This window comes from Petaurus breviceps, unplaced genomic scaffold, assembly GCF_028583685.1.
Source record: "Petaurus breviceps papuanus isolate PSGF00001 unplaced genomic scaffold, PetGlider_PUasm1.0 90451, whole genome shotgun sequence".
Classification (NCBI taxonomy): domain Eukaryota; kingdom Metazoa; phylum Chordata; class Mammalia; order Diprotodontia; family Petauridae; genus Petaurus; species Petaurus breviceps.
The window spans coordinates 1,510,563-1,529,807 of record NW_027187258.1 but is presented as its reverse complement, the minus strand read 5'-3'; the positions used below and the strand labels follow the sequence as shown (position 1 = coordinate 1,529,807).

Below are 19,245 nucleotides of genomic sequence, written 5' to 3'. Positions count from 1 at the left end.
TCTGGGGATGAGCATGGCAGCGCCAAGAACGTCAACTTCAACCCGGCCAAGGTGAGCTGGGGGGGGGGGCCGAGGGAGGGTCGATGATCACCCCCCTCGAGGAGTCCATTCCAGCCGGCTTCCCCCTGAAGTTCTCCTCAGCTAGTCCCCCTTAGTTCTCCTCTCCTGGTTCCCCCCCTTAGTTCTCAGCCAGTCCCCCTAGCAAGCTCTCAGTTACCCCCCAGTCTGCCCCCCCATTTAGCCCTCCTCATCTAGCCCCAGAGAACCTCCCCATTTTTCTCCCTCTAACCATTTTTCTCAAGGAGGCCCCCATTGGCAGCCAGCTCTTTCAGCTAGCCTCCCCACCAGAGTTTCCCCCAGCCAGCCATTTTCACTGGCTTCCAAAGAGGGGAGGGGCTGAGCGGCCCTGAGCTGGGCCCTGGGAGAAGCAGGCTGCACTGGTGGACGCCTACTACCCCATCTGCCAAGGGGGTTAGCTGGGGCAGAGGGTGCTCCTCCTAGCTGCAGCCTGGTCCTCTGGCAGGATCACTTCCCCAATGCTCTCCTTCCCCCCTCAGATCAGCTCTAACTTCAGCAGCATCATCGCAGAGAAGCTTCGGTGTAACACCCTACCAGACACAGGGCGCCGAAAGCCCCAGGTGAATCAGAAGGATAACTTTTGGCTGGTGACTGCACGTTCCCAGAGTGCCATCCACGCCTGGTTCACAGACTTGGCTGGCACCAAGCCACTCACACACTTAGCCAAAAAGGTGAGGCATTACTTCTTGGGGTCTGCAGGCTATGGAGGGGAGAGAGCACTCCGGACTCCCAGCTGCCAGGTCCCCCCTTGCCATTTTCAGCTTGGCCCAGGCTGCCTTCAGCAGCCTGGCCTCCCATCCCCTTTGATACCACCAAACTGGCCTCTTCTACCCTTTCTCCCACTCATCCACCTGGCTCCTGCCTCCCTGCCTCAGTTTCCCAGCATGAAGGCATTCCCTCCTCACCTCTATTTCTTAGAGCCTCTGATGTCCTTCAGAGCTGGCTCCAGGGGGGCAAGTCCTGAGCCATCTTCCTCGGACAACCTTTCTTGGTGGCCTGAGGCACTTCTCTGATAAGTCTGTTATTTTTGTATGTCACCGGAGGGATAGTCTCCCCCTCGAGGCTGATGGGACTGGTTCACTGGGCTTGGGAATGAGTCCCATGGAAGGAGTTTGGGATCCTCAGAATCCCTCTGGCATCCACACATAGGTGCCCATTTTCGGTAAGAAGGAGGAAGTGTTTGGCTATTTGGCTAAGTACACAGTACCAGTGATGAGGGCTGCCTGGCTCATTAAGATGACTTGTGCCTACTACGCAGCCATCACAGAGACCAAGGTTAAGAAGAAGCATGTCATTGACCCTTTCATGGGTGAGTAACACTGAAATCAGAGTCTGGGCACTCCCGACCCCTTTACAACCCACCCCCTCCCTAGGCCTCCCCCCACCCACTTTCTCAGCTCCGGATTTCCCTTTCTCCATCCCACTTCCAGAATGGACCCAGATTATCACCAAGTATCTGTGGGAGCAGCTGCAGAAGATGGCCGAGTTCTACCGGCCTGGGCCTGGGAGCTGTGTTTCAGTCTCAGGGTCCCTACCCCATGAGGTGGAGACAGCCCTCCGGCAGTGGGACTACAATGAGAAGCTGGCCATGTTCATGTTCCAGGTAGCAGAAAATGGCGGGGAGGGGACCGGGCCAAGCCTGATCCTGGCACAGCTCTCAGTAAAGAGTCAAGTTTCACTTGGTACCTGCTGCCACTCCCTTGAAGTCCTAGCCTGTCTCCCTCTCTACTGTTCTCCCTTCTGATTTTCCTCCCACCCTGGTATTTTCAGGATGGGATGCTGGATAGGCATGAGTTCTTGACTTGGGTCCTCGAGTGTTTTGAGAAAATCCGGCCTGGAGAGGATGAACTGCTCAAGCTCCTGCTGCCTTTGCTGCTTCGGGTAAGGCCCTACAGCCTGAGATATGCAAGCCCCTGGGCTTTCCTTCAATACAAAGGGTCAGGCTTCAGGGAGGGGCCCAGACTGGGGAGGCTCTGAGAGCTGCGTCTCCTCCACAGTACTCGGGGGAATTTGTTCAGTCTGCATACCTTTCTCGACGTCTCGCCTATTTCTGTACTCGGAGACTGGCCTTGCAGCTGGATGGTGTGAGCAGCCACCCTCCCCACGTGCTTGCCACTCAGCCCAGTAGCACGTTGCCCCCAACCCCTGCTCCTCAGCCCCCAGCTGGCAGCCAGCCCTCCACACCCTTCGGTGAATTGCTCCAGTGTCCTCAGCATCGACCTCTGGTGTTCGGGCTCAGCTGTATCCTTCAGGTGACTGCCAAGGCATGGCCATCCTTTGGGGCCAGCTGGAGATGGGGCTGCCTTTGGGTGGTGTCTCACTAGGGCCTCCAGCCCAGAGTTGGCATCCCAGGGTCCCAAACCAAAGGAATTGGGGGGAGGGGGGAACAGGTTGGGGCAAGTAGGGAAGGAGGCCTCCTTCTGCCCAAGGCCTGCCATCCATACTGGAGCTGGTGGGACTCAGGCTGGGCAGGACCCTGATGTGTTTGGCCTTGTCTCGAAAAGAGACTCCTGGTAACCAGCCTTCTTGATGGGCTTGTCTCCCAGAGCATCCTTCTCTGCTGCCCCAGTGCACTTGTCTGGCACTATTCGCTGACTGACAGCAGGATTAAGACTGGCTCACCTCTCGACCACCTGCCCATTGCTCCCTCCAATTTGCCCATGCCTGGGGGCAACTCAGCCTTCACTCAGCAGGTACCCTAACTACCCCATAGGCTAACGCTGGTGGGTGGGCAGGCTTGGGGGAGGCACTGCAGTCCCTGCAAAGGGCCGCTCATGGTACTGCTCCTCTTGGCCACATTGAGACTCTTGCCCACTGGCTCTCTGTGTTGGTGCAGGTCCGGGCAAAACTACGTGAAATTGAACAGCAGATCAAGGAGCGGGGCCAGGCGGTTGAAGTTCGCTGGTCCTTCGATAAATGTCAGGAGACAACTGCAGGTAGGGCCCTCGGTGTTTAAGGGCAGGGCACAAGTGGGTGGGGACCCCTGAGGGAGGTCCCCTTGAATCCACTGCCTCCCCTTTAGGGTTCACCATCGGCCGAGTGCTTCACACTTTGGAAGTGCTAGATAGCCACAGCTTTGAGCGTTCTGACTTCAGCAATTCCCTAGACTCCTTGTGCAATCGCATCTTTGGACTAGGGCCCAGCAAAGATGGCCATGAGGTAGGCAACAGGGGCTGGGGGCTCAAGGGGCTCTAGAAAACAGAGGGAGGAATGGGAAAGGCCCAGACAGATACGAGGCAAAGGAGTGGGGCTGCGTGAAATTAGCCAGTGTTTGTCGGAAGACTTGATGTTACCAGGACTGAAATGGTACAGACTGCTGCCTGTCCTGTTAGGTAGCTAGATGGCATAGGGTGTGCAATGAGGAAGACGTGAATTCAGATCTCAGACATTTGCTAGCTGGGTAACCTAGTCACTTAACCTCTGCAAAGTCAGTTTCCTCAACTGTAAAATAGGATAATACCAGGGTGCTGGTGAGGCTTCAATGAGATAACTTTGGTGCTTATAAACTAAGTGCTTAGCACAGCGCCCAGCACACAGCAGACTCTTAATGACTGTTTCCTTCTCTCCTTCTCTCCTTCTTCTGGCTCCAGATTTCACCTGATGATGATGCTGTGGTGGCACTCTTGTGTGAATGGGCTGTCAGCTGCAAACGTTCTGGCCGCCACCGGGCCATGGTGGTTGCCAAGCTCTTGGAGAAGAGACAGGCAGAGATTGAGGCAGAGGTCAGAAGGGAGGAAGGAAGGAGAGCAAGGCTAAGCAAGGGGAAGGGAGTCAGGCTAGAGTTGGAGAAAGTGGTGGAAGTCCAAGAGGGCGAAGATCAATCAAGGCTGGAGCTGTGGAGCCCAGGCTGAGGGAGCAGAAAGGGGAAGGGAGGGGGCCCAGGCTGAGGGAGCAGAGAGGGGAGGGGAGGGGCCCAGGCTGAGGGAGCAGAGAGGGGAGGGGAGGGGGCCCAGGCTGAGGGAGAAGGGGGGGGAGGGGGTCCAGGCTGAGGGAGCAGAGAGGGGGAAATAATGGAGGTCAGAGAGAGCCTCAGGTTGGAGGCTGAAGTGGATATTTGGGGAGTCTGAGCTGAGGGTGAGAGAAGAAACGCCTTCCCTGTCATGTCCCCTGCCAGCGCTGTGGAGAGTCTGAGGCAGTGGATGAGAAGGGCTCCATCTCGTCGGGTTCCCTGTCCGCACCCACTGCCCCGATTTTCCAGGATGTCCTCTTGCAGTTCTTGGACACACAGGCACCCATGTTAAGTATGACTTGCTGCCCTGGCGGCTGCTCCTTCTTCCTCCCCCATAAGCCCCCAGACTGAGGGGTGCTGAGCCCCGAGGGGCCTCTCCACAGTCACTAGGACAAGTCATTGAGAACTGAGGAGTCTGACTGGCATGCCTGACAGTGCAGTCAGCCATGTTGTCTCTGGAGGAGCCCAGCCAGACAGCATTAGGGACAGCTAGGTGGTTCAGTGGTTAGAGCCCTGGACTTAAGTCAGGAAGACCCAAGTTCAAATTTGGCCACTCTGTGACCCTGAGCAAGTTAAATACTGCTGCCTGCCTCAGTTTCCTCATCTGTCAAGTAGTTTGTACTGTGTTTAGCAGTGCCTGGCACATAGTAGATACTTAAGTGATACCAATTAGAATTTAAATTCCCCTTGGAAGGAGACCCAGGCACAGGAATAGGAGGCATCCCAGCGACCCGAGGCCAGCCCTCTTGGGAAGAGCCAGGTTTTCCCGAGGTCCCCGGGCAGGAACCCTCCGTCCCACTGCCTGCTCCCCCTCACCCCAGGCTGTCTCTCCAGCTGATCCGAGAAGTGAGAGCGAGAGGGTGGAGTTCTTCAACCTGGTGCTCCTCTTCTGTGAGCTCATTCGCCATGATGTGTTCTCCCACAACATCTACACCTGCACCCTCATCTCCCGAGGAGACCTGGCCTTTGGTGCACCAGGGCCCCGTCCCCCCTCTCCCTTTGATGACCCCCCAGACGACCCTGAGCGCAAGGACGCAGAGGGCAGCAGCAGCAGCAAGCTGGAAGTGAGTGCTGCATGTCCTTGGCCCCTGCCAAGCTCCCCGGGAAGCTGGGCAGGAGGGAAGAGCTGCCCCTCACCGGCCATGGCCATGTCCACTTGTGTCCTCAGGACCCCGGGCTCTCTGAGTCTATGGACATCGACCCTGGGGCCAGTGCACTCTTTGAGGACATGGAGAAGCCTGACTTCTCGGTAAGGTGGACGCCAGCAGGGGAGGGGTGCTCCTTCTCTCTTCTTCCCCGGCTCCCCAGGCCTTTTGCCCTCTCTCCAGATGTTATGCCCCATTGTCTTTCCTCAGATGTTTTCTCCCACTATGCACTGTGAGGGGAAAGGCAGCCCCTCCCCTGAGAAAGCAGATGGCGACAAAGAGATGAAAGCACTTCTTAAGGAGAAGGTGGAGGGGACCTTGGGAGTTCTCTATGAGCAGCCCCGCCACGTGCAGTACGCCACACACTTCCCCATCCCCCAGGTACCTCCCTCCACCTCCCTCTCCAGCATTGTGCCCAGGGCACATGCTCCATGGATGGCTTGTGGGTGTCCTTGGGCGATGGTGGGCTTGTGGCCAACTTGGGAGAGTCTGATTAGCCTACTGGCACTGCCCAGGAGGAGGCCTGCAGCCATGAGTGCAACCAGCGCCTAGTGGTCCTGTTTGGGGTAGGAAGGCAGAGGGACGATGCCCGCCATGCCATCAAGAAAATCACCAAGGACATCCTGAAAGTGCTGAACCGCAAGGGCACAGCAGAGACTGGGAAGTATCCAGCCCTCCCGGGGCGAGGCCCTTGAAGGAGCTTTCTTTTTCACCTTCTCCCCCAGGGCAGGGACCTGTCCAAGGGCAGGGCTCATCATGAGTAGCTGCAGTCCCCCAAAAATGTCCCTGCTCATTCATTCCCCTTCCACTCTGCACACTGGCTGATGTTGGCTGCTCCTTTGAAAAATGTCCAGAGAGCCCTGCAGCTGGGTCCCCGGGAGGTCCCTGGGAGGTCCCCGGGAAGGGTGGTGGGGTCTCTGGGAGACTTGGGGCAGAAGGCTCTCCTCAGAGGGGGAGTACACTTCCTGGCAGCTCTCGCCCACATGCCTCCCTCTCTGTACTCATTTCTCTTTTGGTTCAAAACAAACAAATAAGCCACAAGAGACAGATTGCTACATTTTCTTTGGACACAACAGAGTCTTCTCCCCAAATTCCCTTACAAAATGCATTTGGGAAGAAAGCAGGAACAGTTAGATTGTATATTGTCCCCAGAGTGGGGGAAGAGGAGCCCTCAGCTGTAGCAGTCGGGTGGGAGGCAGCCTCAGCCTTGGTTCAGGGACTTGGCTTTTTACTTTGTTGCACTCTGCGGTGATGTTCTCTGGGCTCTGCCTTCTTCGCTTGCTTCTCAATCTGTCCTGAGCCTCCCATGCTCCTTGGACCCCTCCACATTCTTCCTTGCTTTTCCCACTGTAATATTCCATTCCATTCCAATGAAGCAGCTGTAACTGTAACCCATTCCCTGGGTCCTGATCCATTTCTGACTTTCTTTGGTCACAGACAGGACTCTTGTCCAGCTGCTGAGCCTCTCCAGAAGGCCGCTTATCTGGAGCCTCCTCGGGTCTAGTTGTACTAGTATAGATGGGGATATCACCCCTTCCTTGCATTCTGCCATTGGGGTGGAGATGGCAGTGCAGCTCCAGGCAGGGGCTGTCCCCTCTCCCCAGGGTGAATGACATCGCCATCCTGTGCACTGAGCTGACTGGTTACTGCAAGGCCCTGAGTGCAGAGTGGCTCAGGGTGCTCAAGGCCTTATGCTGCTCTTCTAACAACGGCACATGTGGCTTCAAGTAGAGTAGGGCAGCTTCTCTTGCCCAGTCTCAGATTGACTTCCAGAACGATTGACTCTCTCTGCTGCTCCACTCCAAGTGGTGAAACTGCCTAGCTTCCCACAGTCCCTCCAACAAGGAGCTGTTCCACCTTTGTCTTGTTGGCGCTGCTTGGTGGGCAGGAGCTAATGCTTGAGGACTGTTGCCATTTGCATTTCTTGGATTATTCAAACCTTTTTTTTTTTCAGGAGGTTATTGATTTTATTTCTTCCATTGAAAACAGTTTTATGTCCTCTGATTAGTGCTTATTCCTTGAAGGTTGTACTCTGACCTCTTCAACTTCCACATTTCTTGTGTCTGCTGTATCCAAAGCAGGCAGCAAGCAGAAGCCTCCCCAGGCCAGCATGGAGCCCTCCTCAAGGGCACCTCGCTAGTCAGTCTGTCCTTTGACAGGCGGGGAAGATGGTCAGAAGCGGAGGAGGAGTCGGCCTGAAGCTTTCCCCACAGCAGAGGATATATTCTCCAAGTTTCAGCACCTTTCACATTATGATCAACACCAAGTCACAGCTCAGGTACAGGCCCTTGGCCGGCGCCTCACCGCCTCACGCCCCGCCTCCTCACTCTCATTTCCATCCTCCTGTCTCTTCCTTTTGCCTTTTCTTTGCCTCCCTGGCGCTTCTCAGCTCAGCTGCTCAGCCTCTCAGCCTCATTGCCCTGCCCTCCCCAGGTCTCCCGGAATGTCCTGGAGCAGATCACAAGCTTTGCCCTTGGCATGTCATACCACCTGCCCCTGGTACAGCACGTACAGTTCATTTTCGACCTCATGGAATATTCACTGAGCATCAGTGGCCTCATCGACTTTGCTATCCAGGTGGGGAGTTGGAGGGCAAGGGCTGGAGAGAGTGTTCCCTGGGGCATGAGGTGATGCTGTGGACCAGGCTAGGCTAGGCCCATGGTACAGAGAGTGATGGGAGGCTCGCTTGCACAACTCACACTTCTCGAGGCTCTTAGCTTTCACAAAGTACTTTGCTCACAAGCAACTGAGGTAGGTAGTATCATTCTCATTGGAAAACGGAGACTTTTGTAGGTATAGGGATTTGGCCAAGGTCCCACTAGTAAGTAAATGGCAGAGCTGGGCCTGGGACCCAGAGCTGTTTTCCTGGGTGACATACCAGGCCACCTCTGCCCACTGCTTCGTAAGGGCCTTTCCTTCGTCCCCCACCACCAGGTTTGCCCTGGAAGTAGTTCCTGTGTCACTAGTCACTGGGGAAGGGCAGTCACCCGTGCTTCTGGAGAGACTCTGTCTAGGGAGAGGGCACAGGACACAGAAGGGGAGGAAGAAGCCCCTTCTCACTTCCCTCCCGGCCTACTTTGGCAGCTGCTTAATGAACTCAGTGTGGTGGAGGCCGAACTGCTCCTCAAGTCCTCAGACCTGGTGGGCAGTTACACCACCAGCCTCTGCCTTTGTATTGTGGCTGTGCTGAGACACTACCATGCCTGCCTCATCCTCAATCAGGACCAGATGGCCCAGGTCTTTGAGGGGTAAGCAGAGAGGGCTACAAACCTTTGGGCTGGGGTGGGGGTGGGGGGCCTCATTCCAAAGGCTGAGGAACAGGTGGCCCCCCCACATCCCACTCCAGGCCAGAACATGAAGCTCCGCCCCCTCCCATGAGCTAAGCCTGCCTCCTCCTTCCATCCCCCATCAGCCTTTGCGGGGTGGTGAAGCACGGCATGAACCGGTCAGACGGCTCCTCTGCGGAACGCTGCATCCTGGCCTATCTGTATGATCTGTACACCTCCTGTAGCCACCTCAAAAGCAAGTTTGGGGAGCTCTTCAGGTGAGAGAGGGCTGGAGACCTACAACCCAGGCCTGCGCCCCCCTTCCCCTTCCTGCCCAGCCTGAGGTTGCCTGGCCTGGGCCTTCCACGTAGCCCTGGTGCTTCTTGGTCTCCTTGGCTTCCTGGGCTCAGGCACTGATTTGGGGCCCATTTTGTGTGCTCTGAGGTCCCCCATCCCCCTTAGTCTGTCCAAGTCCCTGCCCCTCCCCTCACCAGGTCTCCCTCACCCTAACCATACTCTCTGCTCTTCTCTCCCACCCCCTACCCCCCCCCCAGTGACTTTTGCTCAAAGGTGAAGAACACTATCTATTGCAATGTGGAGCCCTCTGAGTCCAACATGCGATGGGCCCCCGAGTTCATGATCGATACACTGGAGAACCCAGCAGCACACACCTTCACCTACTACACTGGGCTGGGCAAGAGCCTCAGCGAGAACCCTGCCAACAGATACAGCTTTGTGTGCAACGCCCTCATGCATGTGTGCGTGGGCCACCATGATCCTGACCGGTATGGGCTGGGCCCGGTGTCCCGGTACAGTGGGGGCGCCATCCCTTCCTTGCGTTCTGCCATTGGGGTGGAGATGGCAGTGCGGCTCCAGGCAGGGGCTGTCCCCTCTCCCCAGGGTGAATGACATCGCCATCCCCTCTCCCCCAGGGTGAATGACATTGCCATCCTGTGCGCTGAGCTGACCGGCTACTGCAAGGCCCTGAGTGCAGAGTGGCTCGGGGTGCTCAAGGCCTTATGCTGCTCTTCTAACAACGGCACGTGTGGCTTCAATGACCTGCTCTGCAACGTAGATGTGAGCCTGGGGGAGGGAGCTGCCAGGCTTGGGTCAGTGGGCTGCCAGTGGCAGGCCGTGGCCGCATCGCTGAGCTCCTTGGCCTTTCCCAGGTCAGCGACCTGTCTTTCCACGACTCCCTAGCCACCTTCGTTGCCATCCTCATTGCCCGACAGTGCCTGCTCCTAGAGGATCTCATCCGCTGTGCAGCCATCCCCTCGCTCCTCAACGCTGGTGAGTTGGCGGCCCACAGCTCCTGCCGAGGCTTTGGGGCCCAGGCCCTGCCACCGCCCTCTAGGGCCTGCCTCAGACAGTGCCTCTCAGATGCTGGGTCCGCTGTCCCCTGGGTGGCCTTGCTTGCTGCCATGTGCTGCTGCCCTCCCATCTGGTCAGGGCAGCTTTGGCTTTCTCTCAGCTCAGTATCACTTTGCCCTGCCAGCTTGCAGCGAACAGGACTCTGAACCGGGTGCCCGCCTCACCTGCCGCATCCTCCTCCATCTTTTTAAGACACCTCAACTCAACCCATGCCAGGCTGATGGCAGTAAGTAGGCCTGACTGCTGATCCTTGCTAGCCAGGGACTTGGGGGATGGGGTACCCTGGACCATCCTACTGCCTTTGGTCCGTCCTGTTCCCTGATATGTGGGCAGTACAGAGCACTGTGCTGGGAGTCAGGAAGACCTGATTTCAAATCTGGCCTCAGACGCTTCCTAGCTGTGTGGCCCTGGCCAAGTCATTTGACCCTGTCTGCTTCAGTTTCCTCATCTGTAAAATGAACTGAAGAAGGAATGGCAAACCACTCCAGTATCTTTGCCAAGAATACCCCAAATGGGGCCATGGAGAGTTGGACATGCCTGGAAAACTACTGAGCAATTCCCTGATAGGACCCTCTTCAAATTCCCATCTCGTTTTTCGAGGCTGATTTCCCATTACTCCTTCCCCTCTCTCCTCCCCCCCCCCGCATGCCTGCTTGCTACTCTTGGCTAGGACTTCCCATGTCCTGTCTCCCCCTTAGTTCCCTCTAGGCCCAAGGAATTGCCCTTCCTCCACATCACCATTCTTCTGCTTCCGCCAATGACTTGGCATTTAATGTGGACTTACTTGGGCCATGTGGACTATAAGGTCCTTGACGACAGGACCTGTTTTCATTTCTTTATACTCTGAGTGCCTGGCTCATAGTAGGCGCTTGCTTGATCAATGCTTGTTCAATCGCCAAGCCTTCTCTCCACAGACAAGCCGGCTGTTGGGATCCGTTCCTCCTGTGATCGGCACCTGTTGGCTGCCTCCCAGAACCGCATTGTAGATGGGGCTGTGTTTGCTGTGCTCAAGGCTGTATTTGTACTTGGTAGGGGCTGGGGAGGGGGAGTGTGAAGCATGGGAATGGTACCAGCTGAACCACAGAGGATAGTCTTTCCACCCCTAGGGCCCAGGTTCTTCCCCTTTCTGTATGTCACCGACCCTCTTTCACAGTCAGTTTGACAGCCTGTGGACCCTGCCTTCTCAGTAACTCATTTTGAAATGCACAAAATACATAGAATTACAAAGCAAACTCATGTTATTGGAATAGTTATCAGGAAGTTAAAGCCAATCCAGATCCTGGGGCCCCAGCTCTAGAGAGTGGTCACCTGGCCAGGGGAGGCTGAGGAAGGGAGGACAGTCCTCTTGCTGCGCTTTGTGCCCAGGCCTGATTGCATTTCTTCCCTTCTCTTCCTTGGCCCATAGGGGATGCTGAGCTGAAGGGCTCAGGCTTCGCCTTAGCAGGAGGGCCAGATGAGCTCCCCGAGGAGGAGGGTGTGGGTGGCCGGAGGCCTGGGGGCCGAAGCTTCTCCGTGGAGACAGCCAGTCTGGATGTGTATGCCAAGTATGTGCTGCGCAGTATCTGCCAACAGGTCAGTGCCAGTCTGTAGGCCTCCGGCCCGTTCTCGGCCTTCCCCATTCTTTCCTCCACGTTGTTCCGCTCCCCCGGCTACACCCTCCCCCGCTTTTCTCCCACAGGAATGGGTGGGAGAACGCTGCCTGAAGTCCCTGTGCGAAGATAGCAATGACTTACAAGACCCTGTGCTGAGCAGCGCCCAGGCCCAGCGCCTCATGCAGCTCATCTGCTACCCGCATCGGCTGCTAGACAACGAGGACGGAGACAACCCCCAGCGGCAGCGCATCAAGCGGATTCTGCAGGTGTGGGAGAGAGGCCAGCAAGGCGCCCGGCGGCAGCTGGGGGACAGAGCTAGGGCAAGGCGGATGCTGGGCCAGGCCAGGGAGTGGCTTCCAACTTCCCAGAGGTCTCAGCAGTAGTTGGAGTAGCTGGAGCTGGTCAGGGCCAGGCCCAGAAGGGGCCGTTGCAGCCAGTGAGCGAGTGAGCATTGCCATAGTGCTAGCGCCTTCCAGAGATTAGCCCTGGGAAGTAGGTGAGGAAACACAGGTAGATACAGCAGTGAAGTGACTTATCCAAGCTCACACAGCTAATTAATCAGAGGCCAGAACTGACCCAAGGACTGCTGGCCTCCAGGTGGGACTGGTGCTGCCTCTCTGGCTCCCCCTAGTGGCTTAAATTGGGCTATGATAAGTGCAGAGGAGTCTAATTCTGGTTCACACTTCTGCTCTGGGGCCTCTGACCAGTGCCTTTGCCCATGGAATCCCCAGAGTGAATGCAGAATGTTTGAACCGAACCGGATTCAGTGGCACCTTTAAAGTTTGCAGCTGCCCTCTGAGGTAGGAGTGCAAGCATTACCCCAGTTTACAGGTTCCCAGAGATCATCAGCCTCGGAGTGGGTGTTCTTGGCTGCACTGGGGCTGCCGGGTTTGTCTGGCTGGCTAGTGTTGTCCTGTCCAGAGGAGGCCAGCTGACTTCTCTGGGTCCCTTTAACAATAACAACCCCCTTAGGGTGGCTAGGTGGTGCAGTGAATAGAGCACTGGCCCTGGAGTCAGGAGGACCTGAATTCAAATTCGGCCTCAGATGCTTGACACACTTACTAGCCATGTGACTTTGGGCAAGTCACTAAACCCCAATTGCCCTCCAAAAAAAGCAAAAAAAAAAAACAGTAACAGCTCCCATTTTGGTCAGACTTTGAGGTTTTATAATAGACTCAGTTCATTCAAAGTCTGTGAGGTTTAGGTAGTATATGGATGGGTTCCATTTCATTGATGAGGAAACTGAGGCTCAGGTTAAGTGACTTGTATAGGGTCACAGAAGTAAATGCCTTCAACACTCCACCGTGTTGCCTTTGTGACTCTGAAGTTTGTTGCTTGGGGTGGGGGAACTCTGGGAAATGGGGGGCCAGAGGCTAATGGGGCTGGGACTTGTATTGCAGAATCTGGACCAGTGGACCATGCGCCAGTCTTCCCTGGAACTACAGCTCATGATCAAGCAGACCCCTAACAATGTGAGTAGGAAAGCGCCCCTTTCTCCCCTTCCTGCCGCCCCTCCCCCACCCTGCCTGTGGGGGACAGCAGAGAAGGTCCCAGGGCTTCTGGTCTGGGAGAGGTAAAGGGGGAGGTAGGGGCTGAAGGTAGGAAGCATGCTGAGTGGGGCGGGGGGTGATGTAGGGGTAAGAAGAGTGTGCTTTGGGGGCTGGGGACAAAGGTGGGGGGATGGGGTAGAGAGCAGGGGGGGGGCGGTAAAGAAAATGGAGATGCTGGAGGGCAGGATTTCCAATGGAGTCCTGTCCCCCACCCTGCCATCCGCCCTCCTCCTCCTCCACCCCTGCCATCACCTCCCACCATCTGCCCTCCTGCGCCTCCAGCTGGCTATGTAGCCCTCCCATCCCCCTCGTCCTCCCCAGGAGATGAACTCCCTCCTGGAGAACATTGCCAAGGCTACCATTGAGGTTTTCCAGCAGTCAGCAGAGACGGGGGCAGCTACCGGAGGCCCTGCTGCCACTGTGCCCCCCAGCAACAACAAGGCTAAGCCTGTTCTCAGGTGGGGTAAAAGCCTTTTGGGCCCCTATATTCCTATGGATATCCTGGCATGGCCTCCTGGGAGGGGGAGGGGGATCCACACTGGCCCTGCCTGCCACCTTCTGCTTGCCCCTGACCCAACACAGCCATATCTGCCTTCCTCCCCCCACCCCAGTTCCCTGGAGCGCTCTGGGGTGTGGCTAGTGGCCCCACTCATTGCCAAGCTGCCCACCTCCGTGCAGGGCCATGTGCTGAAAGCTGCTGGGGAGGAGCTAGAGAAGGGGCAGCACCTGGGCTCCTCTTCCCGCAAGGAGCGGGACAGGCAGAAGCAGAAGAGGTGAGTAGGCAGTTGAGGGCCAGAGTGAATTGGACTGCGGTGGAGTTGCTAGGTCAGGCCCTAGTTGGCAACTGGATGGGAGGTGAGGTAGGGGCCAGGCCTGGTCTGAGGACACGGAAGAGAGCTCAGTCCCAGGGAGTAGCTCGAGGAAGGGAAGCCCCCTTAAAAGCAGGGAGGCTTCTAGAGGCCCCGTTGCCCAGCCTCTGCTCCCCGGCTTCTTCCACCAGCATGTCCCTGCTGAGCCAGCAACCCTTCTTGTCTCTGGTGCTGACTTGTCTGAAAGGGCAGGATGAACAGCGAGAGGGCCTCCTTACCTCCCTCTACAGTCAGGTGCACCAGGTACGTAGGGCAATCTAGAATGGGCAGCTGGGGGGCATACCTAGTGCTGTGGCACGCTTGCCAAGGGGCAGACCCTGCCTGCCCACTCCACAGTGGCACGGCTCTGTCTGACTTCTCCCTAGATTGTTAATAACTGGCGGGACGACCAGTACTTGGACAATTGTAAACCCAAGCAGCTGATGCACGAAGCCTTAAAGCTGAGGCTTAACCTGGTAAGCCCTGGGGGCCAGAGCCAACACTCAGGGAGCAGGAGCCTGGTGGATCTGGGAGTGGCAGGCTTGGGCCTGGGTTGGGTGGTGCCCACACAATGCAGGGCACAGCAAGACCTATTTAGACATCTGCTAGCCTCCCCGCCCCCCCAGCTGCCTTCTTTTCCAGATGAGGATGTTGAGATTCAGAGGAGGGGCAGACTGGTGACAGCGAGGCCAGGTTAGGCCAGAGCCCAGATGTGCCTTTCTTTTAGCTGGCATGCTCTCCCTCACACTCGCCCTCAGGGTTGGCCCACCATTTCAATTAGATTTTGCCTGTGATCCTGGCAGGTAGGGGGCATGTTTGACACGGTCCAGCGGAGTACCCAGCAAACCACTGAGTGGGCTGTTCTGCTCCTGGAGATTATCATCAGCGGCACTGTCGATATGCAGTCAAACAAGTAATTTTGGCCTTCCCCCCGAGTGGGCCCCATTCCCCCATGACCCAGCCCCCTGTCCACCCTCCAAGCAGCTGCTCTGGCCAGGCCCTGGCATGGGAGGGGATGTGTGGCTCTTCTGACTCCTGTATACACACCTTGGCCCTGGAAACCCCACTGGCATGTTATGTTCCCTCCACAATGACTCTGATCACCTAGTCTGGCAAAAGCCCCTCACTCATCCTGTCCCTGTGTCCCCCACCCTCTCTGGATGTTTGTACGTGTATGTGCATGTGTGGCCCCGTGTGTGCAGCGAGCTCTTCACCACTGTGCTGGATATGCTGAGCGTGCTGATCAATGGGACGCTGGCTGCAGACATGTCCAGCATTTCTCAGGGAAGCATGGAGGAAAACAAACGGGCGTACATGAATTTGGTGAAGAAATTACGGGTGAGCCGGGGGCTGGAGTGGGGGCTCCCTGGGCCAGATCCCTGGTCTCCAGCTTCCATTCTCTGGCTCTTTGTTCGAAGCTGACCTCTAGCCTGCCTTCAGTTCCCATGTCCTGGTTCCTGACCCTGTGCCCTTCCCTCTCTTCTCATGGCTGCAGAAGGAGCTAGGGGAACGCCAATCTGACAGTCTGGAAAAGGTGCGCCAACTCCTACCACTGCCCAAGCAGACCCGAGACGTCATCACCTGTGAGCCACAGGGCTCCCTCATTGACACCAAAGGCAATAAGATTGCTGGCTTTGATTCCATCTTCAAGAAGGAGGCATGTCCCCCCCTTTCGTGTGTGCCTGTCCCTGTCCCTGGGCGTGAACTCTCTCCTGGCTGCTCCCTGACAAGGCCTCTCTGGATTACAGAGGACACTCTTGCCTTGTTATTGACCACAAGTCTTTCCCGCCACCCTTCTTCGTGCCCCCCTGAAGTACTACTCACCTTTTTCCCTAGCTCTCCCACTTTTCTAGCAGCATCTGGGCCCCCCGCCATCCACCTCTTTGTACCCCATGCAACTTCCCTTGCCCACAGTGAGTCCCCCACCCCCTCACCATAGCCAGCTCGTGGGAATGGCTGGTGGTCCAGATCCAGGCCAGGTCTAAGCAGACGAAATGGAACAGGGGGATTTCCGTTCAGCAAGTAGCCATTAAGAGTCCACAAAGCATAAGGCCCTGGACACAGGAGTGCCCACATGTCCAGTATGGCCAGATACACACTTCCTCATCTCTTTCCGGCCACCTCTAATGGAGTAGTGTTCTCTCTCCTTGTGTACCACAGCCCTTCTCTGCCCTGTGTTTCCAAGGTTTCACACTCATTGTCTCTCTCTCCTTGGGCAGGGCCTCCAAGTCTCTACTAAGCAGAAGATCTCGCCCTGGGATCTCTTTGAAGGATTGAAGCCATCAGCGCCACTGTCCTGGGGCTGGTTTGGGACTGTGCGTGTAGACCGACGAGTGGCGAGGGGGGAAGAGCAGCAGCGCCTCTTGCTCTACCATACCCACTTGCGCCCTCGGCCCCGGGCCTACTACCTAGAGCCTCTGCCACTGCCCCCAGAAGATGAAGAGCCGCCAGCACCAGCTCTCCTGGAGCCCGAGAAGAAGGCTCCTGAACCCCCCAAACCCGACAAGGCTGGGGCGGCTCCCCCTAGTGCAGAAGAGCGCAAGAAGAAGCCCCCCAAGAGCAAGAAACGCCCCCAGGCCACCAGCAAGACCGAGGTCAGCCCTGTGCCCAGTGCATTGGCCTTGTGGCTTTACACTCTCCCACTGCCCTGCTCACTCTCTCTTCTCCCTCACCACATGCAGGACTATGGACTGGGCCCAGGGCGCAGTGGCTCCTACGTTCCAGTACCCACAGACCTCCTACATCATGCCACTGGGAGTTCTATATCTCGCTTTGGCTACCCGCAGACACCTGTGACACTCTACACCCAGAACCAGCCTCTGCCTGCAGGTGAGTGCCAGCCTTTCTGCCATGAAAGGGGTCTGGGGGAGTAGGGCCTCTTTGCTGACTGGCTGCTCCCTTCCTGGCTTTGGCAGAATAGGAAATTGACTGGCCCCCCAGACTAACGAAAGGGATGGAAAGCCTCAAGAACCCAAGTGGTTGGCCACCATTCTGAGCCCCCACCCCTGTACCCACTTCCGAGCCCTCTGCTCTCCAAGTTCATCCTGTTCTCCTTGCCAGGGGGCCCTCGTCTGGATACCACATATCGCCCTGTAAGGATGCAAGTACCCAAGCTCCCAACCCGACCATCATACTCTGGGGTGTTGCCTTCACCCATAACTGGGGTCATAAGCATTGACCCTTCCTACAAGACTCCTGTGTACCGGCAACAGCAGCCTCCAGTGCCACAGGGCCAACTCCTACGTCAGCAACTCCAGGCCAAATTGGTAAGAGAGGTGGAAGGGAGACTTCAGGAAAAGGGATGTGGGATAGGGAGGGCATGGAAAGGACCCTGAGGTGGCCAAGCTCCATCCAGAGGGGATGTTTAGGGTGGGAAATTTGTGGAAGGAGATCTTGGAAAGGAGGGGATCAAGACAGGGAAAGGGGGAGGGGAGAAGGCCAAGTCTCTAGGTTCTTTCCTTTTACAGAGTCAGGGAATGTTAGGCCAACCGCCTGTCCGCCAGATGACCCCGAATTCCTCCTATGGTTCACTGCAGGCTTCCCAGGTAAGGCAAGAGGAGGAAGGAAGGGAGAAGGGACCTAAGAGTTTGGAGATTTTTTGGTCCTTACCTGTCTCCTCTTCTGCCCAGGGCTATACTCCCTATGGCTCCCACATTGGACTACAGCAGCACGCTGGCCCAGCAGGCACAATGGTGCCCCCCAGCTATTCCAGCCAGCCTTATCAGAGCCCTCATCCTGCTGCCAACCCCACTCTTGTGGACCCTGCACGTCACCTCCAGCAGAGGCCCAGTGGCTATGTGCACCAGCAGGCCCCAGGCTATGGGCATGGGCTGCCCACCACTCAAAGGTAGCTAGGGGATTGATGGGGGCTCAGAACTAGAGACCCAGGGAAAGTGGGTGAGGTGGGGAGGACCGTTGATGGCAGAAGTACGTTTGGATTAGGAATGTGTATGTGAATGGTTTGGGGACTATTGGTCATGGACCTTGAGGTTCCAATAAAATTAATCTGCCTTGGCATCCTAGAATCAGGATTCAGAGAGACCTTAGAGGTCACCCAGTCTACCAGAGTCCTGAGAGGTCCTTGACTTAGTAGGGAGCTGGAAGGTGTGTGTGTATGTCTGTGTGTATGTGTGTACGTGTACTCAGGCCTGTGCATATGCTCAAGGGCTACATGCTACCAGGGCCACATGCTGCTAGGTGGGCAATGTGAAAGAATTCATTGTAACTCAGGCATGGTTCCTGCCCTCAAAGGCCATGGCATCTAGAATGGGGAAAAGATAACAATCCAGACACACCTTGGGGGGAGTAAGGTCAAGTGGCCTCACCCCAGGAGAAGGGAAGCCATCTCCCTTGGGACTAGGACTATGCCTGGCTGAGAAGGGAGGGCAGAGACTGCCATTAAAGGCCTAGCCAAGAGAGCTTATGGGGTGTTCTGAGTCAGAAAGGGAACCAAGAAGAAAGCAGAGTGGCTGGGCTCTGGGTATCGGGCCAGTTGCCCTTTGGTTGGGCAGCAGTGCCCATTCGAAGCTACCACCACAATGGCAAGAACATATAATGATATTCCATGATCAGCACTATAGTTCATAGAGTGCTGAGTGCTTTGCTGGCTTTGCCAAACACTTTCTGCACAGCAGGCCTGGGAGAGACAGAGAGAGGCATCGTTGGCCCTATTTTACAGATGAGGAAAGTGAGGGAGGGAAAGAAGTCCCTTGACCTTGGCCACCAAGAGGATTGGAGCCCATCTCCAAGACCTAGAAAAGTAGGATCCTTGTATGTCAGTGATGCGGCCTGGAGAAGCCTGGACCAAGAGGGGGAGAAGAGTGGGGATCACTTGCATGACCAGGAGCAAGAACATAGGCCAGAGGCGGGAATGAGCAGCACTGGAGAGGGAGGCGGGCACAGGTGGCAGCAGGCAGGACAGCAGTTGGCTTGGAATTGGAGATAGTGATTGTCTGGGGGAGAATTGGGACACTGGCTAAGAAAGGTTGCATCTGTTGATGCTGGCTGGGCTTGAGGTGTTTGGACCCCATGCAGCAGGAGACAAGGAGACATGGGAAATTTTTGATCAGGGTGAGGACCTGAAGAAATAAGCGATTTCAGAAGATGAATATGCCAGCAGTAGTGTGTAAGAGGTCTCATGGGAGAAAGAGCCTGGCAGTGGCAAGATGGGAGGGCAGCCCATATGGAGCACAAAAGGAAGGCTTGGATGGAAAACCCGACGAGACAAAGGCAGACTTGGTAACTGAGTTGCCAACGACATGGGGGCAACCGTGGAGCTTCACGCGGGGGATCCTGGCAGCAGACGCCATGATTGGGGAGCAGGGGAGGCCATCATTTGCAAAGCAGCCTCGGATGCTTCCGAACACTGCTGGCACTGTCAGTGCTCCCAGCCACTCCAGGCCCCAAGCTTGTCTGTGGCCGTCTTGTGGCTCAGTCTTGCTGACTG

At 56.4% G+C, this 19,245-nt stretch overlaps 1 protein-coding gene across 1 annotated transcript in view; it reads left to right on the top strand.

Annotated features, from left to right (window-relative positions):
• The window catches only part of MED12 (mediator complex subunit 12), a 21,783-nt gene that overhangs the window by 450 nt on the left and 2,088 nt on the right, over positions 1-19,245 (top strand). The window contains exons 2-40 of the mRNA XM_069062430.1: positions 1-51; positions 558-749; positions 1,228-1,387; positions 1,509-1,681; positions 1,849-1,959; positions 2,076-2,330; positions 2,625-2,771; positions 2,915-3,014; positions 3,101-3,237; positions 3,669-3,800; positions 4,193-4,319; positions 4,862-5,091; positions 5,196-5,276; positions 5,383-5,553; positions 5,688-5,833; positions 7,333-7,450; positions 7,606-7,749; positions 8,257-8,420; positions 8,585-8,716; positions 8,993-9,223; positions 9,371-9,515; positions 9,608-9,728; positions 9,934-10,035; positions 10,724-10,837; positions 11,215-11,381; positions 11,488-11,667; positions 12,802-12,873; positions 13,273-13,409; positions 13,563-13,724; positions 13,952-14,063; positions 14,186-14,275; positions 14,603-14,712; positions 15,002-15,137; positions 15,295-15,456; positions 16,019-16,393; positions 16,481-16,628; positions 16,860-17,065; positions 17,267-17,344; positions 17,429-17,646. Of these exons, the coding sequence (XP_068918531.1) occupies positions 1-51; positions 558-749; positions 1,228-1,387; positions 1,509-1,681; positions 1,849-1,959; positions 2,076-2,330; positions 2,625-2,771; positions 2,915-3,014; positions 3,101-3,237; positions 3,669-3,800; positions 4,193-4,319; positions 4,862-5,091; positions 5,196-5,276; positions 5,383-5,553; positions 5,688-5,833; positions 7,333-7,450; positions 7,606-7,749; positions 8,257-8,420; positions 8,585-8,716; positions 8,993-9,223; positions 9,371-9,515; positions 9,608-9,728; positions 9,934-10,035; positions 10,724-10,837; positions 11,215-11,381; positions 11,488-11,667; positions 12,802-12,873; positions 13,273-13,409; positions 13,563-13,724; positions 13,952-14,063; positions 14,186-14,275; positions 14,603-14,712; positions 15,002-15,137; positions 15,295-15,456; positions 16,019-16,393; positions 16,481-16,628; positions 16,860-17,065; positions 17,267-17,344; positions 17,429-17,646 (5,837 nt within the window). The remainder of the gene's footprint in view (positions 52-557; positions 750-1,227; positions 1,388-1,508; positions 1,682-1,848; positions 1,960-2,075; positions 2,331-2,624; positions 2,772-2,914; positions 3,015-3,100; positions 3,238-3,668; positions 3,801-4,192; positions 4,320-4,861; positions 5,092-5,195; positions 5,277-5,382; positions 5,554-5,687; positions 5,834-7,332; positions 7,451-7,605; positions 7,750-8,256; positions 8,421-8,584; positions 8,717-8,992; positions 9,224-9,370; positions 9,516-9,607; positions 9,729-9,933; positions 10,036-10,723; positions 10,838-11,214; positions 11,382-11,487; positions 11,668-12,801; positions 12,874-13,272; positions 13,410-13,562; positions 13,725-13,951; positions 14,064-14,185; positions 14,276-14,602; positions 14,713-15,001; positions 15,138-15,294; positions 15,457-16,018; positions 16,394-16,480; positions 16,629-16,859; positions 17,066-17,266; positions 17,345-17,428; positions 17,647-19,245) is intronic.